The 22809-nt window shown below is 41.2% G+C and overlaps 1 protein-coding gene across 9 annotated transcripts in view; it reads left to right on the plus strand.

Annotated features, from left to right (window-relative positions):
* The window catches only part of sox6 (SRY-box transcription factor 6), a 140559-nt gene that overhangs the window by 44799 nt on the left and 72951 nt on the right, over positions 1 to 22809 (plus strand). For 8 of the 9 annotated variants that reach the window (XM_067588168.1, XM_067588213.1, XM_067588186.1 and 5 more), the window contains 2 exons: positions 3698 to 3935; positions 7111 to 7321. In XM_067588168.1, coding sequence (XP_067444269.1) covers positions 3698 to 3935; positions 7111 to 7321 — 449 coding nt within the window. The remainder of the gene's footprint in view (positions 1 to 3697; positions 3936 to 7110; positions 7322 to 22809) is intronic. The other variant, XM_067588206.1, reaches the window with a different exon arrangement.

Here is a 22809-nt window from a genome sequence, read left to right on the forward strand (position 1 = left end):
AAGTCCTAATCCTTCAAATGTGCGCAATATTGTCAGCTATATATAGAGCAGTTCTCTTTTCTAACTGACCCTCCCTCGTCTCTCTGCCCCGGTCTTCAAAGTCACTGGGGCTTTGTCTTGGAGAAAGTAGGCAGGAAGGCAAAATTTCATGCACTTATTGATTACTTTGGTTAGTTAGTTGTCCATTGTTATTGTGTAATCAAGCATGAGGGAGGGCAGCCTGTCAAAGGATTTATGAGCTACCTCTTCAGTTCACCATATTTTCACTGTTTAATATGTAAAACCTCATTTTGGGCTTATTTTCCAGAGAAACTGATTCAATTATTAATGTGAGTAAAGTAAATTCAACAGCAGCAGAATACACTGTAGTTAAGAATGTAGAGACAGGGCTGTTTTGCTGATTTTATTTTGCAAGCACGGAGGCCAAGCCTGTAAACACTGTTATTCTATCAGAAAATATGATCAAATTCTACATGCATCGCCAGTACCCATATTCAACTGAATTCTGCTCCTTATTTTGCTTCTCATCAAATGTCTTTGTTGTGTCTATGCTGATCTATTGCACACAAACCCCTTTAGATCTCAACGCTGTGTGATCCTCGCTCCGAATATGAGAAATAAAATACCATATGGTTGCCCTCAGATATTTTCAGAGAAATACTGCCGCACTTCCCCTTTTCCCTTTCAATAATATGAGGTAGTATTGTATAGTGCTTGTCAGAGGTGGGGGGTGGGGCAGAGGGGGTTCTCTGCACTCTTTAGCTGCCTGAGCGCAGCCCTCCCAGCACTGCTAATAAATTATTAACTCCTGCTGACAAATACTGTTATGGAGCCTGCCGCAGATCTGTTGCATTCTTTAACAAGATTGCTGTAGACACATGTTACAGGAGGATGGAGTCTCCATCGCTCTCTCTTTTTCTCTCTCTCTATCCCCTTCTCTTGCTCATGCCTCAGCAGTTTGACTGATGGCTGGAGACCAAAGTAAAAGTGCCTGAGAGACTGAATATTTTAGTGGTAAAATAATACCACTTGATTTACTGTGTAATACAAAAGCAGTGCTTTGTTTCACTCACACACTCCATTGAGGACGAGGTGCTTGTTGCGCTCCAGGCTCTCTTTTTGGGTGCAATGAATAAAAAATACGTCAGAATCTACGTGCTCGACCCCCTCCCACTACACGCACGCACGCCTCCCCCTTCAAACCCCCGAACCCCACCACTGCCCCCTCTACTTACCATAACATGCATGCTCTGAACTTTGCACTGACTTTTGATTTTGAAATTAACATTACTCAATTTTGAGATCACTTTCTATTTGTTATAATTACAGGAAACAATTTAATGGCTGATTAAAATTGAGGGCTGAGTCCCACTAAAGACACAGCCAGCAACACATGCAGACACACAGGCAAAAAAAAAGACAGAAGGACTGACAGACAGGCAGGCAGACACACTCTGCCATCTACCTGATTTACTGGGTTTGTTTGCACAGCTGCTGAGACACATGAGATTAACTTAGGCCACCATTGTTTAGGTCCCCCTTCACTGCTAAGGCTGATCTGTGACTATGTGCCAGTGTGTGAATGTGTGTGTGAGTGAATGAGAGGGAGAGGAGAGAGAGAGAGAGAGAGAGAGAGAGAGAGAGAGAGAGAGAGAGAAACAGAGAGAGAGAGAGAGAGTATGGTATTTTGCGTAGAGACTCAAGACTAGTGCACATTTCTGAATAATAATACACAGAATCATCTCTGATTGGCTTATGTGTTATGATTCCTCTCAGGTCCTCTGGGGTTGACCTGCTTACTGTTTTGAGTTAGTTTCTCTAAAATTCATATGTGGAATAAATGTCTGAGAGATGTGAGATCTGCTCCAATTCAAAACCCCTTTAAATCAAGACTAGACATCTGCTATTTCTTATGGAATTACATCTGTACTGGTTCTTTTATTTTATTATTTTGTCTATCACTCTTATTCAGTTTTATGATTCTTAAAAAATAATTTAATTGTTCTTCTTGTCTTTTAAATGTTGCTTAACCTCTTAGGTGTTTTTAAGTTGCTATACACACAAACATTCCTTCCCTTGAATATCCACAGACAATAACAGTTTAACATTGTGTGTAAATGGACAATACACTTAATTTGACAACAGACTCTCAAATGGGACCAATAATTATTAGACACAAAAAGACATTGTTCATTAAATCCTTTCTCAAACAGAACCTATTTTTGCCTATCTTTTGGTGCCTGACTCTCAGCGGAAAGTGCAAGGACACCATCACACCGTAGACTGCCTCAACCTTGAGAACCCCCCCCCCCCCCCTCTTGAAACCCCCCAGGCAAGCTGAGGGTGGAACTAAAGTGCTGTCACACTGACCCCTGTGGATAGAACAGGAGAATGGGGCAGATGGAGATCAGTGATGAAATGTACTACAAGAAATACCCTAAGCATTTTATCACATAGGAACACACACACCCATACCTTCACACCCTCTTTTTCTCACACGCACACACACAGACATAAACACATCATGCTCTAGAGAAGATTTAGCCCTTAGTAAACAAATTCTAGTTTTAATGGTCAATGTCCTGTAGATGAGAAAAATAAGCAGAACAACAGCTCAGGGAAAAGCGGATTAGAAGTTAAAAATGCTCTAGCTCCTTCTCTCCACTTCACATCGGTAGGAAGGCCATATTATCCCCTTTTTAATTTAATACCAAATGCATAATTACATTTGCTGGCACAGTGTTTAATTTCATTCATTGTAGGGCACAGCATGAGTGCGGCCTCATTAATTGTGAGAAAAAGCGGAATTAGTTGTATAAATTCTGCACCATAAAAAGTTGGGTTGTAAAAAGAAGAAAAAAAAATTCAATTGAAAAATTGGAATTAACATGAGTTTCCTTTGCACCTGATATGTCAAGTGCACTCTTCACTGTAATATTCATGAAAGGATGTGACAGATTTGTGAATTAAGTCCTCCACTGTTAGCTTTTGATTTGTAAGCTGTTTAAGTAGGATTTGTTGGCCTGGGGGAACATTGTCACACCAAAATGTTAATAATTTCCTAATTTGATGAGTAGAAACAAAAGCGGACGAGGCTGTTTTTTTGTTTGACTGCTTTGGAGTGAAATCAGCTAACACAAGGAAAATGATGAGATGCCTGAAGGACAAAATCAAATTAAATGAACATGAAAGATAAAGGAGATATTCCTTTTTATTGGGAATAAAATGAAAAAAAACAATATTTTACCAGGAGTACCAGGAATTAACTTGTTAGTGAGTTTTTTACTTTTTTCTGGTTGGTAGTCCCACTGCCTAGCTGACCTACTGCCTGAGTAACTGTCATGGGGTTTGGGCCAGGCCCCATGCAGGCACGGTTCCAGCCCTAGATCAAGCCATCCATCTGCATTAAACAAAGGATTAGGGACCCCATGGCCTGCTCCAGAGCCCTCAGACGTGAGCAGCTACGGGTGACAGGCAGGTGGGGCGCTCAGTATGTTAAGCATTCTCTGCTCACCTCTCCACGCAGGTGCACCACTTATAATCCTGTTACATCCGTGTACAATCACTTGAACATAACCGCTATTGGTTCATGAAATGCTCAAGGAAACAAGGTTTTCATTGACGTGTATTGTTGATGGTGATCCTAGTGACATATCCTTTCTTTTTTCTGACTCTATCTCCTTTTCTTGCTCCACAGCAGAGTCATGTCTTCCAAGCAAGCCACGTCTCCTTTTGCCTCTGTGGTTGATGGAGATGACGCCATAAGCCAGGAGCACTTGTCTTGGGAGAAAGAGGAGAGTGCCGAGGCCCATTGCACACCACAGCTGCCGCTGCACAGCCTGCTCCATGGAAAAGCCCACCCCGATGAAATGCAGCCGCTAAGCAGTGTGCCAGAGAGTGACTGGGACAGCCTGGTGTCAGCCCAACAGCGTATGGTGAGACATGCACCCATACATACATTCAAAAACACTGAATAACTACCCATACCCAAATGGGGGAATACGTTGCCGGCTGTAACCTAGAGCGATACCAAATAAAGTTTTCTAAACTTTGCCAAAATTGTGCAGTTTTAATCTGTGTGTTGAATGGAATAAAAGAAAGCTGTTTGAATAGTTACAGATGAGAAGCGCAAATGACAAAGTAAAACCTCTTTTTTAAAGAAAATATGGTAAAGCAGAACAATTTCAATCAAGTGTGCCCTACAGTCTTACTGTCCTCTCCTGGGTACTGAGGATCCAGGCTCAGCAGGCACTCATTGTCCCTGGCTTGTACAAAGAAGCTCAAGCTGGTATTCTATCCCCAGCTCCAGCCCCATGGTTCCCTAATGCTGTGAAACCTCTGGGATTCTGGGGTCTTCCCATAGGCTGCTCTGCCAAACACTAAACCATCAGCTATTATTAGGTTAAATAGAGGACCTCTAACTCTTTCTTGAATAATGGTAATGGCACATAAAATCCCAACAGCATCATGACCGCTGGAAGGGAGCTTAGCCTTTTCTGCTTCCCTTTAGCTTGCATTCTTGTTCCCATTAAAGAAACATGTCTTCTCCTTGGTAGACGTGTGTTGTTTTTGTTGTTGGGTATAAGCTACATCTGCAGCCAGACCCCAGATGCTGTACATTCTAAGTGTGGCGCTGCTTTGATGTGAGCGGAGCGAAGAAGAGCACAGGCACTTGTGGGCTATAGACATGTGAGGCAGGTGGTTGTCTGTGACAGACGGGTCTATGGTAAAGAGACCCAGAGGGCCTCTGAAGTAGCTATGCAGTTGGCCACAGAGACCCTCAAACCTCAGCATTGCAGCACAATACACACAAACACACACACACACTAATAGCTTCTGTAGCAGACTGCTCCTCAAGATGTTGGGGTGTGTGTGCTGACTCTTAAGGTAATTGACAGGCAAAGGTTGCTCAGGTGTCGCCTTCATCTGTGGCTGACGATGGGATGTCAGTAACAAGATTTTAGCAGGTTTTATGATGTGGAGCAAAAAATATAGAAAAGTTTATAAATATCTATAGATAATATTTAATAAACTAAATACTACTAATAATTATTTGTCTGAAAAATTGTGCTTACAAAGTGCCAAAGAAAAATGGCAACAAAATGTCAAAGTCATATCAGTTTTAGATGATAAGGTTGAGACCCTTGAGAGGGTAAATCAAAATTTTAAAAAAAATAATATAAAAGCGCCATATTTGTTGAATGTATTTGTAATTTTTAGTTTTTGGCAAGTTGCACATTGTAAAAACTTAATTGAATAGATGAGAGTATGTTCCACAGAGGTTGTTTCATGTTGCAATATGGTTTTTCCTTTTTTTTTTAATAAAAGTGTTGTGATTGATTAGTTTAATGTACCAGATTTGATGTAAGTATGAAAGTATATGTCAAAATGTGACCTTTAAAGCCAGATCTTTTATTCAGGTAAACAAAGCTAGTGGTCTTCAAAGTAATCAAGAAAAATGAAAGGGTTATACAGGTCTGAAAACAGTTAAAGGTGTTTGATTTGAGCACATCACATCATGAATGGATGGATGATGGCTATTCTAGATGTCAAAGGTTGAATGTTAAAACATCTCTATGTTATAGCCTCCCCAGCCTTGATCCTGTGTCATTAGACAGAGTAAATGCGTACGCTTGGATTCATCATGTTTAGAAGTTACTTGAGAGAAATAAGTTCAAGGAAATGAATGACAGGAAGGAAGTAAAAGGCAAAATGAACAAAAGAGAAAAGAGAGGAAAGGTAAAATGGAGGACGACAGGGAGAGATACAGAGAGGAAAAAAGGAAGGCATAAGGTGAAAGGAATGAGAGTGTTGCCTTTGCTGATTACCTGACTCCACTGCTGTGCCATGCGTCTGTGTGGGCTGTGCCCTGAACCCGTGCCAGCTGATTAACCCAGCACTGCTCCACTCCCCTCAAGCACTCTCCACTGTCTCTGCCACACTGCATAATCATCCAACACAGGGTTGGGAGGTGCAGAGTAGGCCGGTCGGTCGTGCCACCCTGGCGCTTGGTACCAGACCACCCTACACACCACTGCAACTCTGCCTGTGGCTCGACATGCCACACAGGGATGAGAAATTGGCACTGTCAACATTCCTGCCCAGTTTACTGCATTCCTGACTTTTTATTTAGAATTGTGTGGCTCTCTGGAGCAAGATAGAGACACGGTTTTATCATTTAACTCCATATTACACTCTGTTATCACACTGCTGTTGATTAAAGCTCGTTTTTCCACGATAGGCATGCAGTATGTGTTGGATACACATGTGTGTCATGTTTATTCTCTTCACTATGTGGGCCAATGTTTAAATCAGAGCTAACTGTTCCCCAGTTAAAGGCTGCAACTCCTGGCTGCTTAGCTACCTTCTGCTTTCTCAGACTCCACAAACCATAATTAACACCACCTTCTGTCAGACGCAACCCTCAGCCATGGCCTGTGTGCTGACTATACACTCCCATGTGCAGAGTATTCTCTCCTTGTCTCTCCCCTCAAGCTTTCTCCCATTCTTCTCCCCATTTCCTTCATGTCTCTGTTTGTGCACAGGGAGCACTCAGCCAGAGACAGGACCCTTAGTTAAATACTAAACCATACACAGGTGGGACTGAAAAACAACAACAGCTTGAGACAGGACACAGATTTACGATGGCTCAAGGCACTCAGCTGAGAATAGGTCTCCACTAGAAAATGAACAAATTACACAGCAGTCACCCTAACACAAATGCACACTCAAAAGCAATTTGAGAAATTACAGTTGGGAGGTTTCTCTGTGTAGTCTCTGCAGATGAAAAGTAAAGCCTGAGCACATTATGGATATGCCCTGTGAAAGTATACCTCATCATTTCATCTCAAATTTTCACTTGTCAAATCTCATTTACCAGTGCAGCTAGCTCTGTCAAAGATACAGAACACTGTCGTATAAAAGCCAGAGAGGAGCCATTTGATATGGCCAAATCACCCTGAGCTGCAAAAACCTAGCAATCACTGCATTTGAATGAAAAACTGTCAAAAAGCTCAATGGAGTCCTGACAGAACATAGAAATGCACTCATTATTTAATACAAATCCCATCTCTTGTTGTCACCCCCTCCCAACTTTTGTTTGTCTTACAGGAATCTGACAGCAATAAAGTATGTTCCCTCTACTCCTTCCGGAACAATTCCACTTCCCCGCACAAGCCTGAGGAGGGGGCCCGGGAGCGAAGTGACCTGCTGAGCGGATCAGCGTTTGGAACTCCTGAGCGCCGCAAAGGAAGCCTGGCAGACGTAGTGGACACGCTGAAGCAGAAGAAGCTGGAGGAGATGACAAAGACAGAGCAAGACGGTATGACTCCCCTGTCCCTGTGTGTATGTTTGGTGGGGGGGATGGGCGTACAGTATGAATACCTTTTTCCTCCTAAGTGGGCCGGATCTTCCTAAATTTTCCCTCTTTCTTTTTATAATTTCAAACTTCCTGACTGTCCACCTCTTTTCTCTTGTATCTCTCTCTCATACACACATACGGGCGCACACACAAGATGGGAATACTGACGTTACAGTGTTTCCAGTTTGTTCTGAACCTCTTCCAATGTGACAAAGACTGTGTGGCAGCGCACCTCAGCATAAGTGTGGTCTTCTTCCCGTGCCAAGGCAAACTCTTTGACTATAAAACTCATAGTGCTGACTTAATGCCAGGAACATTACCTCTTTCTTTTGCTACACAGAACACTTTTCACTCAGCGCAGTGTGTTCCTCACAAACAACCTCAGCCCTACTCACAGATTTTACCTGTTTCATGTGCCTGATTAATTTTATCTTACTCAACACACCCTGGACATTTTAAGTTTTTCATTTTCCAACAGTTACATGCAGAGAAAAAAATCCTTTTCTGTGATAAGACTGTTAGGTCTATGTCATGTCTGCACCCCATTTCACCCTGCTCGGCTCTCCCTCCCACAGCCTGCAGTCTATCAAGAGTCGGAAAAACAAATATTTGAAAGAGCTGCTGAAACACATCCCCCTTCTTAATTAGGGCTGTAGTAATATAACTACATCCAATCAAATGTTAAACCCCCTTGGGAATGCATGTGTCTCATTTAGTGTCTGGGGAGCTCTTAGCTTAAGCACTTCATCAGACGAATAAATTAGACCTCTGTTAGCCTAAAAATAATTTGCCACTTCTTTTTTAAGTGTTCATTTGGTGATCTTTGTATCAGAGCATCACAGGCCTCTCACAGGATAATCATTTAGCCCCATATTATTTGTGGTGTCATTTATATAATAAAAGAAAGAACAATCAGCCTTTTTTCATCTCAACACCTACAAAGTGGAGATTATTTGGGGAACTGAAACATTTGGGTTATTGAAATACATAAAAATGACCAACTAAGATATATTTAAAATCTTAAACACATGAAACATGCTGGTTTACATAAGTGATTTTCACTCTTTAAGCTAATTAATGGTTCTGTGTGACATTTAACTATTTATACTCTAATCAATATATTTTTTCACTATTGCATGACCACTGATATTGTTAATTTTGCAAGAAACATGACAGAACAAAATAAAATTGGAGTTGATATGTTTTGCCCGGCTTCCCTCTGAGTGCTCCAGTTTCCAGGACATGCAGTAGAGTAATTTGCAATAGTCTGGCCACATATCTTCTTGACCACAGCAGTGGCCTAAAATATGTAACTGATACCAGGATGCAAAGGAACACACATAGCGCCACATACCCTAACATACACTTATATTTCATATGTGTCCAGTTTCTTGTGAGGTTGATTTTCACAGCAAAATTGTCAGTGCTCTATGTAGTGACGGCGGGCGTTATGGTAATGAGCCCCAGCTGGTGAAGGCTGGTTGTTGCAGTAATTTAAATGGTCAAGTGCAGCTTGTAATCCAGGACCGTATGTTAGCGCAGGGAGGAAAGAGGGTGCTTTAGAGTGCCATACAGCTGTTTTAATCTCCTGTTAATAATAGAGACTTGGTCTGCCTCATGCACTGTGTATCATCGCCACCAAAATAAACTCCCTTGTTGGAGGAAATTAGTTTCTGAGCAGGGAACACAGCAGAAGACAAGAGGCTCACAAAGTTCAGAATGCTGTCCCCAAGCTGCAGGAATGGAGAGATATTCTGCTCTTGAGAGCACTTGAGGAAGCTTCAGTGATGATGATCAATGATTACTGTAAAATGGAGGGAGAGGGACTCTTAGACAGAGAGAAGAAAACCTTGCAGAAACCTTTGAGAAATCGTAATCTTATATCTTTGTTTATGGAGAGAGACACAGTTGAAAATTGAAAAGGGTAGGATTAATCTATTAAAGAACACACAAGAAGGTTGGAGAAGCCATTTGTTGTCTTAATGATGCCGCTAATGTGGCACAAGCAACAGATGAGCTAAATATATCGCTTATCTAAGCATGACAACTGTTGTGTCTAATTCTGCTGCTTTGGTGTCTGCCTGATCGGGATCACCAAGGTCCTCAGAGACTCTTCACCATCTGCTACCATTCTTTTCTGGGCTTCCTCGTCTGGTCAAGATAGTTCATTGTCATCGTAGACTGAGGATACAAGCGCTGACCTCAAGAGAGGAGGGAAAACAAATGGTGTGTGGAACACTTTTTACACAGTACATTGCTCATATATGGAACGCGAAACCCCACTTACAGTGATGTTAAACGCTGCTTGAACCTGGGTTGAAAAGCTTCCCGGACAAGGTATAAGTCCAAATGTTTTGGACTGTTTTTAATATGTTCCTGTGCTTCCTACTGTAGAGTTTTATATTAATTTTAATTATATAATGCTGTGAGCACCACAATTAAATTAAATTCCTTTGAATCCTTTGAATTGGAGTTGTGACAGATATTTCACCTCTTCAGCAAATAAATTAAAACTGCAGCATGTAAATAGTGAGGAATCATTAGGTGTATGTGCAAAAATATGTTCTTTGATGTTTTAGGTGAATTGATCCTTTAAGCCAATAGCGACAAAACCTGAGCAAATGTATCAATAAATAGTAATACTGCCATTCAAAGAATGGATTCTTGGCCAGTTTCAGTCATGAACCATGATGGCTTATAAACATTATAACAATAGAGGTGGTGCTCAGTATTGTAGGTATTGCTCCTCCATCTCTCTGTCTCTATATATTTATACCCTTTCACCCTCTCTATCCTTCCACCCTTCCTCTCCATTTCTGGTCCTTAAAGTGCTTTAAGTGCTTGTGACTGTGCTAATGAATGAAAATGTCCTCCCAGCAGCGAGCACTGCATTTAGCTGAATAGTCACCTTTGCTGTAAAAGCTCTATTAGGCCCAGTTGCCAGCAGGGCTAACGATTGTGCCCCATGTTTATTTACTAGGTATTGTAAATGCATTATTTATGGATAAGTCTCCAGACAGCACTTGTCAAGAGTTAAAAATGTCAGTATAAAGTATTAGAGGAAAAAGAAAAATAGCCACCATTATAAAAACCCAAGGTGACCTTGATTTGATTCACATGCAATTAGAACAGTTTTATATAATGCACTAAAGTATGAATCAATACCATGCAAGTCAACACAGAAATACTTTGTGTGTTGAGTCTTTATGATCGTCCCCAAGACAAGGACGGGGTTTTAGCTTCCTGTCTTAGCTTTTAGGGATTTTCCTGTGGGCTTGGTGTCTACTTGTTGAGTCCCTCCCAGTACAACCAGCATGGAATTGGATGCAGTTATGTTGTCTTTGTGTTATTAAGTGGTATGCTGAGACAGAGGCAGTGTCATTTATTCTTTTTTAGTGTGGTGAGTAAAGTACACTGTCTAAATGAGAGTCATGTACATACAGTGAAATGTAAAAGAAATGCATTATATGATTTTAATCCAATTATATATTTGCGAGAATTTCTGAGCTTAGAAAAATCTGTTTTCCTCTCAGTGTTAAGGTTTCTTATTGGTGAAGTCAACCTTTCTCAACCTACCATCACTGACTACATCAGCTACGGCATCCAGAATCACAATACTCTATGCACTCAGTTCCCAGGGAACTATTGAGAAAACAGGGCTGCATGTGGTCCAGGGTCATGCAGCCTGTGAACAGATGTGGTCTGAGGGTGCGAGGCTCAGCTGTTAAATTGACAGTGTAGAGTTTTCACTTATAATCTATGGCTATAATCTATAAATGCCAGTAACCACACCTGTTCCCATTTTCAATTTTAGAAAGAGAAGCAATTGGACAGACAGAGAAATATATAAAAACCAAAAACAAACAAAAAAGAGAATACTCTTTCTCAAGACTATAGCTTTTTAAGCTCAGTCAGAGTGGATACAGTAGGTGCTCAAGCAGAATACTCAACACCTGGAGCCCTTTGACGGTGTCATGGCTAATTAGCTTAGCAAAGGGGAGCCATACCACCATTCAGCCTAACAGCAACCCCCTTTTTAATCTCAGGTAGAAGAATATTTAACAGCTACTGCGAAGAAGAATTCCCCTACTGCAGCAGCAAGTAACCTAACCCATACTTGTGACATAAAACAGCACAACATGGTGTGCCACAGTGAGCTAATTGTATTCAGGCATAAGGTTGTATGTGTGTACTGTATCTGTTTCTGTGTTACCACTTAGGCCTCTCTCTTCCTCTGCCTTTATCACCTCTCCTCTATTTGTAAGTGTAATCCCCTTGGTAAGGTTGTGTATTATCACTGTATAATGACTGTGTAGTAGGTTGAGTGTGGGGGATTGATCAGCATTGTGTGCATGGCCCCAGGTCATTATCCTCTATTACAACAAGCCATGTAATGAGATTCAGGGATGGGTGAAAGCTTTGGAAGAGAATAGGATCAGCTCTAAGCCTGTGGTCTGATTAGCACTGATGAACTCTTGACTCTGTTGTAACACTGTCCCCCATCAGTGTCACAGCCCCTGCTGCCTCTACACACAGGCTCACTGGAAATTGTTTGCAGGTGCTTGATAGCACTGACAGATTTATTTTTGGAAATTCATTTATTTTAAATATAGTGAGAAAAAAGATTTTAAAGGGTTTTCTAAAGGTATATATTTGGCATGATGCGGCCTGTATTTACATTATATTTTAAAATATACCCCTTCCCTCCCCCCAAACAGACTGATGCACTTTCTCCCTCCTCTTTTAGTTCCCTCCCTTCTCCCCTCTCCTCTCATCACAGCTGCCATGTCATCTGGTTCTGCTTTATCCCACCTAATTAATAGGAATCTTTGTTATAATGATCTGAGCAAGAGCCTCTGACTCTATGCATATGCAATGAGGGCTGGAAATCCAGTTGCCTTGGTTGCAGATTTTGAGGCATCCTTCAGCCACATAGATCTATACGCTTCCTCTGAGTGCAGCGTCCTACTGGACAGGCCGGGACCCTCCTGGCAGGACACACACACACTGGCCAAACATCAGTCACACACCAGCATCTCTCCTGTGAGCTGTGTTCCTACCTCCTTTAATAATCTGTTGTTTATTCTGTCAACAAGATTTCGGCAAGCTACTTATCTTGATGCAAGTAATCTATTTGATCAAATAGTCGATATAGTTTTGTGTGTGTGTGTGTGTGTGTGCATGCTTGCATATACTGTATGTGTCAGTGGGGGCCCTTCCCGTGTGTGTGTGTGTGTGTGTGAGTGTATGTGTGTGTGTGTGTTCTCTCTTGGCCTGTGGCGTGGTGCACCAGCCCAGCGGAGCAGTGCTCTGGTCTGTCACTTTTGTTTGAATAGGTAATGTAGATCTGTTCAGGCTGAAGAGACATGAGCTGGAATCGCTTGTTAGGACACATGATCAAAAGCGGCTCTCTGCTCTCTGCCAATCAACCCTCTTGTCACCCTGTGAAGCAGACGTTAAATAGATTTTTCGGCTGTATGCCGCAGGCAGCCTGCCAGCCTGACATGTGAACTTTCACAAAAAAGATACCCTGCCCCTCACTCCTCCCTAATCTCACTTTCCCATCCTCTTCTCCAGTTTTGCCTTTCCTCTTTTCCTTTTTGTCACCTCTCTTTTTCTTTCCCTTTTTCCATATTTGCCCCTACCATCTTGTCACCCTTACCTGATCCAGATCAACATTTTCCCTCCCTATGATTTTTGTCTCCCTCCCCATCTCACTCTCCAGTGACAAAGTTGCTCGTCTGCCAGACTGAGATCAGAGCCCAGGGCTAAACGGAGTGTCTGTATGTGGGCAATAGAGAGCACGGAGTGCCTGATCCACTGGTGAATTATGTATTTACTATCTGTTCCAAAACACAGCCCTCACATAACACAGGCACGTCCCCATAGGACGATGGAGGCTGACACAGGTTTCAATTTACACTAGCTAAGATATAGATTTTGTTGCCCCTTTCAAAATGGGAACCCTTTCTGCTGTCTTGGTCATTCAGATGACAAAACAAGCAGCTGCTTCTTCAATGTGCCATTCTTTGCATTCAAGATCACCTTCCCCAGTTCTCATATTCCGATTAGTCAACAGTAGCAACTGCTGTGGAGCATTCCAGGGGCCATCTTCCCCGGTTTCAGCTGTTGAGCGTGTCCCCCTGCACCCATGCAGCACAAAACTCCCATTGTGATCCTGGCTTACTGACTGCACAGGAACCCCTTGATAGGAGGAAACGGGTGTCTCTTAGAGACAAATCACAGCCAGCGTTGCACAGAGGCTTGTTTGTCTTTACATACTCACACACCCACACACACACTGGTTGTAGGTATGTCTCGTCAACTGCATTTAAAATGAACAGCATAGAAATGGAGTAAATTATATCACTGGTTGTGCAGTAGCAATTTAAAGTAATTGTAAAATGATTGTTTTTTTTAGAAAAAAACAATAGATTTGCCTCTTTGCTCTATGTAGGTGACTGGGTGATTAAATCAGCAGCAGTTTGTAATGGCCTGACTGTTTTATGTGACACCGCAGCATTTGGAGGGGTACAGAGATGGTGAAACGCTGACACATAAGAAGGCAGAGGCCATTAATGCTACTATATTTATCATTGGGCCATGAAGCCTAGATTTAGGAAATAGCAGTCTGGTTTTGCAGTTGAAAGGAGCATGAACAGAGACAGAAACAGGCAAACTTCATGCAGTCAGTACGGTGGAGGAGGAAGAGGAGGAGGAGGGGCTGAGGCGGTCAGAAATGGGGAGAATGGGCTATTCCACAATGGGATGGGGGGCAGAGGGAGGGCACATGTGTCCTGCTGTGTGTGTGTGTGTGTTTGTGTGTGAATGCTTGCAGTAGGGTTACACTGGGGGACTTGTGTGCCAGCTCAGTATCACTGTCCTAGCTGTGGCATTCAGCTCCCAAGCATTCTCCACACATAACTTGACAAAAGAGCTGGTGTCATCTGACCAAGGATCAAAATAGTGTGAGTGTAACTCGCACCCTGGGCACAGACAGCCTCTGTGGCCTGCTAATGATTTCAGAGCACATTGCAGGCTTGTTCTGTAAGTCAGAGGTACGTCAGCCATCCAGCTAAGAGATCCGCCTTGACACAAACAAACATGACAACTAGTGTAGATGCAGCCTATTAACATATTTGCATTGTTTTTTCCTAACAGCAAGCATGGATGTCTTACACCAAACTTTGATGGGTTGCTTCTTGAACAAAGAGACTATTTAATCAGTAGTGATGAAACAGATGTTTCCTCCCACTCAATGCTTTTTCTTTATCCTTGTTCAATAACATTACATGTGCCAGGAGATGAGATGAGGATGTCAGAAGACACGAATAAAAATGTGTTTTATTGCTCCGCAAAGCCCGAGTGCCAATGATTATAATTATTTGACGAACGTCATCTCTCTTTGGAAGTACCCCCAGTATAATTTTTAAAGTCTGCATCGAGTTGAGTGGTTAATACGCTTTAATGTCACATTGTCAATTGCACATCATGAAGTTCAAACGATGAGCTGACATTATGACTAGGGGGATTAGGATTAATTATTATTGTTGGAGCCGCCCTTTTGTTATTCTTGTCCCACTTAGCATAATATTTGAAATAGAAAATTGGATCGTTAGACTTGACACAATCACTTTACTTTCTTCACACCTTTCACTAAACACTTCATCCTCCTCTTTCCTTCTTTGTCATTTTTTTTCTGGGTGGGTGGCACTCTGCTCGACAAAGCCGATACTGTAAGCCTGTTGTCAGCTTCCCCGTTGTGAGCTGGACCAATGAGCTCAGTCACTCATGAGAAGCAAATTTCTCCATCTTTGCCCAGCAGGTCTCAGTCCATATGGCTCTGTATCCCATAGAAATGGAATGGGCCAACTGAAAAAAATACAGCTTCTATTGTTGCTGAACCAACTTGAACAACAGCACATTGAGACACTTAGCTGTGGGGAAATGAATGGGGACTTTCTAAGAGTTGGAATGCTTAACCTTTAGAAGTGCTATGGTTACTTCATCATTTCTTTCTCCAGTGACACGAGAATAGTAGTGTTTGTGGTGACTAAAATGGTCTGGAGATTGAATACAAACATTTTCACCTTTCTATTTGCTCAGTAATATTGCTGGTCAAGTTTTAAAAATGTCAGTTCTTGGAGAACACAAAGTCACAAAAGACCACAAAAGATGTATAAGGGAAACTTTTGAATATTAAGAGCTTTTTGTTGCATGCATCTCATGCATTTGTTTTCTATTCTAAAAATAGTGACCTTTGGTCTCTCAGTCCAGTAAACAGTGTGTGGGCATCCTGAACTCTGGCATCTTAGTAAACAAAGTCAGCCATGAGATTCAATAAACAAGTTTAATTACTATTTGAAAAAGAGAATGCCAAACCGCAGTAGTAAAAACTGAAGTAGAAATTAATAACGCTCTCACTGTTTCGAAAATTGTCATTACTTAAACTGAAATTAGAATATACTGTACAGTTGGAGGATATTCTCACACACACACTATAGCGAAATTCAACACATTTATAGTATATATAGCTATTACACAAAGTACGGTGTATTGCCCAGCTTATTCTTGTAATTTGTGCTTTTTTTAATATCTTATGGTTCAATCTCTGAAGCGCATCGCAGTCGTCCAGCATTTATGATGAAATAAAGTTTTGGTGTCTTTACCAGACACTTGGCTTCACTGCAAATTGTAATGCATTCATGTGAATCCTATTAGTCTCTTTTTGTCCTTGTAGAGTCAGACACCCATTAATTTACTAAATCACACTGAACAGCCATGATCACAGTACTCCACGTTTTCTTCACACATCTATTAATTTAACATAGATGAATAAATGTGAATGTTTTCGAGCATTGATTAGCAGGCAAGTTTATATCTGACAGTAAAATTGCAGGGTATCCAAAAAAATCTCTCCAATGCAAGGTACCCAGTAATTTAATTTTTGTGTTAAATTATAATAATTTATTACAGTGTGTGGACCCTAATAATTACCGGTATCAAATGAAAATTATAAATTGAAATCAAGTCCACATATTTCTCCTGTTCATCTGCACAAGTGCTGATCCCCTGATCAGCACTTGTGAAGAAGAACATTACACCGGATTCTTTCTAGTAAACCAAAAACACATATGCTCACACATGCACACGCGCACACATGAACACACACTTAAAGTCTGTGTCTTTATTACTTTTTTCTCTTATTACCTTTCTGTTTTGCTTTTTGCTCCATTGTTATCGGGTTTAAAATTTAATTAACCAATGTTACACTTGAGATGTTTTTAAGGTGATGTGCTTTATTAGAGCCTTTATTAGGCTGATCATTATTAAAACACAAACAATTGTGCAGAATAAAACACAGGACTGATAAATTAAATATACTGTTTGTGTTTTATCTTTCTCTGTTTTAATAAAAACTCCACTTGTCTTTGACCTTGTCTGGTTTTTAGAAGTATTCCTTAATTTAAGGTAGTAAATTGTTTGTTTCCCTGATGAATTTTGGAGTGAATTGTATTGATAGTCATTCAATAGACTCCCTCTGCTGCCTGAATAGGGACTTTGAAGCAAAGGAAAAGAGAGGAAAGGGAACGAAAAGTTAATTTTGCTGTCCAAGCATTTAATGGTCCTAGTTCTTAAAAGTGACCTTGTGGGGTAGAGAGCGGAGCAGCACAGCAGTTCCTTCCAGCTGCACACATGGCATCCATCGGGGGCACAATCACGCACAGTCCCAACACCTCAGGCTCGGACATATGTTGAGTTTTATTTCATTCTTCTGACATTAATCCTATTCACCAGCTGTTCTGCCAGCTGCCACTCTCCGGCTTAAGGGGAGATTGCAGTTTTGGGGGCTCTGAGTACTGGTTTATCTTGGCTCCTCATCTCCTCCTCACGAAGTTTTGATTGGATTTTTTTTTCTTGCCCTCCTCCTACTTCCAGGTTCCTTGAGTTGCATACTACCCTGCAATCTTTCTCTCTCTTTCAACTTCTTTGCTTTTGTTTTACCCTCTCTAATTTGTGTAGATAAGAGGGGGTTATGTCTGCATCTTGCCTTTGAATCTGAGCCTTTTTTGGCCCATACCCTCTACGAGGCCGACATATCTTCCATCGTGTTTCTTTAAGATATGTTCACAAAATATGCACAGAATATTTCTTACAAACATCACATAAGGTGATGCACATAAGGTTGGTGATGCCCAGCACCACTCAGCATGCTGCACATCAGCCTCTTGTCAGTCCCTCAACTTCTCCCGCTCTTTCTCTTAAGAAAGCATTTGTAAGGAATCACAGCGCTGAAACCTGCTTACCCCACAGTCATCTAACAGCATTCCTGTAGGATTAGCCTGGACATGGCCTCACCCTGTATAGTTATGATTATTGACATATTGGGTCTGACATATTTCACATTTATGTGCATTGTCTGGAAGCATACTCAAGTGTTCTCAATGTCATTTCTGCTGAAGTACGGCCGGGCAGTCTGCGAGCAAGGGCTGCAATGAATTGATCATTGCTCACTGCTCACTTTAATAATTCAAGCCTGATTGCCACAGAGTGCCGCAGTAAAATGGATTGGGAGAGGTCACATGCTGCTCAGCTCAGGAGGTGAAGCCTCTTGGGGATGGTTAATTCATATATGCTTGATAGACATGTGTCCTATTTAGAGAGGTCAGGTTGCTGTGTGTGTATACGGCTTCTCAGAATGGCCAGGTCAACACTATGGGATTAACACGTTGGTCAGTGCAGATAAAGGCGAGGGATGAGGGAGAAGTTCCTGGTCACATAGGCCAGCATCTTTAGCTGCTTGAGGAAAAAGCTAAAATACTCTAAAAGTTACCAGCAAATTGTAAACATTTTTGTAAGAGTTTGACTTGTGGCTCTAGGTGTGGAGGGTCTTTCAGTCCATGTGGCATTTAACTCTGCAACCTTCAGTTACTAATGCGATAAATAGTAGTAAATAGATTTGCTGGGGGCAAATTTGAAATGAATTAATTCCAGGGTGCAAACTATAGAAACTGCTTTGTATAAGACTATTAGTACAACTACTATTTTCCAATAAGCAGCTTCTCAGACTCCTATTCATGAAAAGACATTTGACTTGCAATATCAGAAAAAAAAAAACTGACACATGGCCCCTTCTGGAGTCTAACAAATGATTTTGGCACTTTACGTAAAATGTCATATAGAGAAGCAGGGTATGATTTAATTTTGTTAAAGTAAAGGAGGTACAGTAAGAAGTAAGGAACATAGGATGGAAGGAAAGAAGGCAGCAAGGAAGGAAAGAAGGAAGTATTAGAGCAGAGGAGATCTGTTTTCTGTCACAACCTCAGATGAAGCCCATCTCATCCAGGTTACCTATAGTATATTTATAGAAACTGTTTACATGACCAAACAGGATAGTCTGAAAGTGACTAACAGAGATGTTCACCAAGTGGAATAATGATTAGGTGTCAGTTAAAGAAAGCCCACCATGAGGTGCAGGTGCTCCACAATACACTGACATGTCTCAAGGAGCTGGACCTTTTTATTTATGCATGCCAGCACTAGTAATTACATATTAAAAAGCTGAAATTATTTAACTGCACCAAAAAATCTTCTGGAAATGGTAGAGGTTATTAAAACTGTTGACAACGAGGAAAGGTAATTGCCTGAAAATGAGCGACAACGCACTGTTGTGCTCAGAATGTTTTTTTTTCCCCCCAGCTCCCTCTTTAGCGTTTGCATTGTGTGGCATCACCCGGGTGTGTAACCTATTGCGTACCGATTGCTCCCTTGCAATTAGTGCCCTTTTTGTCCTCACTTCAATAACGCCATGATTATGGAGACTTCAGGAGTATTTGCAGCATCCAACAGCTGTTGTCTCAGGGACTACCGGCTGAATGACAAAAACATGTTTTCTCTCTGCATTTCACTTCCCTGCCTGCCTCTTGTAATTATTATGTTTTATTTGGTGTGATGATGGGGTCTTGTTTTTAGTGTGTCTGTGATTAAGATATTCAAAGGACTCCTTGGAGTGTGTCACAGTCATTTTCTTTTTTATCAATCTCGACTTTTGATTTGTTTCCCGTGCAGTGCAGAGTGGATGGGAAATTAGATGTCAGCCTATCACTGTCTGACTGAGATTCTGAGAGTTTTATCTGTGATCGAAATTTATGCCAGAATTAAAGAAATATACTGTCTCTAACACTGAATGTAGGCGAAAGATGAGCTCAAGAGGTTTTTTAAAAGCTATTTAAGACATTCCAGATTTTTATCTTCTATGATTTGCAGACATATATTTTACATGTTGAATCAGGATCAACTATACAGTAAATATAATGAAGTCAATCAAAAGCACTAATATTATACAGAGTGAGTACATCAATTCTAACTGTATAAGTTAGCTGTATTACTGTGAACATATGCAGGATATGATATTAGCCAAAGATCTTTGTTACTCACCATTTACAGAGCTCTCTATGCAGCCTTAAACCGTTCTTTCACCAGGCCATGATATTTTCTACAAATTGCAGATTAATGCTGGGACATTTTATACCGCTGGTTAGATTGGAGCAAGAAAATATCAGCATTTTCATAATCTTATGGAACTCATGTCTGTAGTGTAATTTCATACAATTCTGTTATACAGTATTATATAGTTGCATCATTGTTCCAGTAAATCAATTTTATTTTTCCAGTGTGATTACAGTTTTTAAATGACCTGCATCTCCTGTAGTTCAACTGTAGACTGATTTCACACCAAATCAGGCATTGAGGCGAAAACGCCAGCCCTCCCATTCATGTGAATGGGGGTGGTGCGGTTAGGCTGCGGGGATGGGGGTCACAAGGGTGTTGCAGCGGCCTGCAGCGAGAAAGTTGAACCAGAATCAACTTTTGGAGAAACGTAACCCGACGTCACGCTGCGCCAACCAATCATAGCCAGCAATTAGACTGAGCTGTACAACCCTGCCATGAGGGAGGACAAACTAGGAAGAGGGGAGGACATTTTTCTTCATTTGATAACGCTTAAGTAAAGTTAGGCTTTGCTAATGAGAGAGAGAGAGAGAGAGACAGAGAGAGAGAGAGAGAGAGAGAGAGAGAGAGAGAGAAAGAGAAAAAGAGAGACGCGGTGGTAGCAAAACAGCCAGTGAATGAGAGAAATAAAATGTTATTTTGTGATTGTTTCATGGTGGTTACAAATAAACACACCCACACCTCCGCTCAACCCTGCGGAGGTGTGCCGCAATGCCTGATTTGGTCTGAATACAGCCTTAGATTTTCAGATTCTTGTCAGTTTATATACAATGTAGTTTTAATACTGTACATTTTAATGTCTTGGGCAGCTATACTATGTTTTAATTATAACATTTTGTGTCATTGGAATGAAACTGTCATTGATCTCATAATTGTCACTTTTATCTTTGAAAAGGGTGCATTCCTCAGTTTTGATATTGTACTTTATTAGATCTTTCTAATGGCCAGGTTAGAGTCCTTTGATCTTTTTGGTTTTAATTGACTACACTGGATTATAACAAATTATTTTAAAAAAAAGTGCAGTAATTCAAACTGAAGCTTGTTTAAAGACTCCTAACCCCATTCCCTCTGTACCTCAGCCCCTCACAGCAAATAGCATTGTTTCCCCCATTTGCTTCAATGAATAGTACAGGCCTCTGCATTCTGGGAAGGATATTATTTATATGGTCAGTGTCAGTTGATCATTGATTTGGTAATTACACGTTTCCCCTTGAGGCTGGGACAACTGATATACAAGGCCAATGCTAAAGGGGAGGCCTCTTAGACTGTTATCCATGACTTATGGCTAATTTGACTCTCCTAGATAGCCCTCTTTTCTCTGCCAACGGCTTTTCAACACAACAAACACTCAAACACAAGTATCATCTTTCTCCCGGGAGAAAAGTGCACACAGAGAAGCTCAGAATGTGGTGGCAGACAGTTGAAACGATTTCATTGCTGACAACACAGGGTAATAAAACACCCACTGCTGCATGTTGTAACAAACCATTTTTGTGCTTTGAGGCAGTCATGGTCTTGTGAAACATGATGGTGTGTTTTGTTGGGTCAACAAATTTAGTAGATTAAACCTTTTAGAGATTGAACACATTGAAATGTGAAGATGGTCTTTTTGCCAGTGCTGCTATATTTGGTAACTTTAATATACACTGGACTTCACATGACCATGGCAATCTAGAAAGCCATTTGAAAATTAGTGTGTCACAAATTTTTAAGATCTGCTTTATTACTGTCCAATCTAATTCCAAAGTAAAGATTTGATTTGTTTGTGACTATGTTTGTCTATTTGATGTTCTGCTCAGTGATTTGAGCTTTTCTACAGTTTGCAATGATCGTTTGAATGAGCTACTCTGTTAAGAGCAGCAATAAAAACATAAATTTGAAAACGACTTTCCCCCACCTTCACTCCACAACCAACAGGCATTTATAGCCAACTAGCACTCAATGTGATAAACTTATCTTTTCTTACAGCGTGAACAAAAAAAATAAATTCGGATTAGTTGTTGCATCAATATGTCAGTGAGAGCCTACTGTAAGAGCAAAAATATGAGCGAGAAAGACATATCAAGAGCAGAGATAATTTCTCTATTTTCCTTAGGGCTTGTCAGGGAGTCAGTCAGTGTCGGGACAGAAAGTTACTGGTAACCTGCCTCTTAGCTCCACTACTGTGGTTTATACTGAACATGATATTCTGGCAGCACTGACTACCAGGTGCTGAAAGCTTTGTTTATGTCACACATCAACCTAGAAACATTCCTTTGTTAAGATTTATGAGGATCATTAGCTTTGTTTTTAATACAGTGAAAAAAGCTGCAGTCTAATCTGGCCAACTCATCTCAGTTTTAGGTGTCTCAATCCCTTCGCCTGTTCACCCACATCAATAAGATCACAGAATACCTGCACAGGAAGGCGGTAAACCAGAGATGACAGTGCTGATAGCAGATAAACATATCGAATTTGGCAGTATTAAATCAGCGGTGACTATTCACTTTCTCCTGAGTGCCACTTGGAAGCTCTCAAAAAAATCACAGAAAAGGGTTCAGGGCATTTTTCCAGCTATACAGCACCAGCCCCAGAGAAGAGACAATAAGACCCAGACGGGCTTAGTAGTCCAAAAATCATTCCCCTCTCAATGGGAACACGTCTTGGACAGACACTCCAGTAGTTTTGTCTTGTATGTTGCTATCTGTGCTAGCTGCAGAGTGGAGGGTGTCTCTGCCAGGCAAGGGTCCATAGGGACCATTGGAATCGCTGGGGCTAGAGGAAGTTGGTCTTGGTCCAGTGGGGCGATCTGGGCTTGGTGACAAGCCAAGCTGTCTAGTGCAGCGACGCTGGGAAAATGTAAATAAGAGCCTGATAAGGGCTATTGTTTTCATTCCATTCTCATCCCAGCTGAATGGCCTGCTCCCCAGCCACAGAGCATTTTATCTCGAGAGGGGGAG

This window comes from Thunnus thynnus, chromosome 1, assembly GCF_963924715.1.
Source record: "Thunnus thynnus chromosome 1, fThuThy2.1, whole genome shotgun sequence".
NCBI lineage: Eukaryota > Metazoa > Chordata > Actinopteri > Scombriformes > Scombridae > Thunnus > Thunnus thynnus.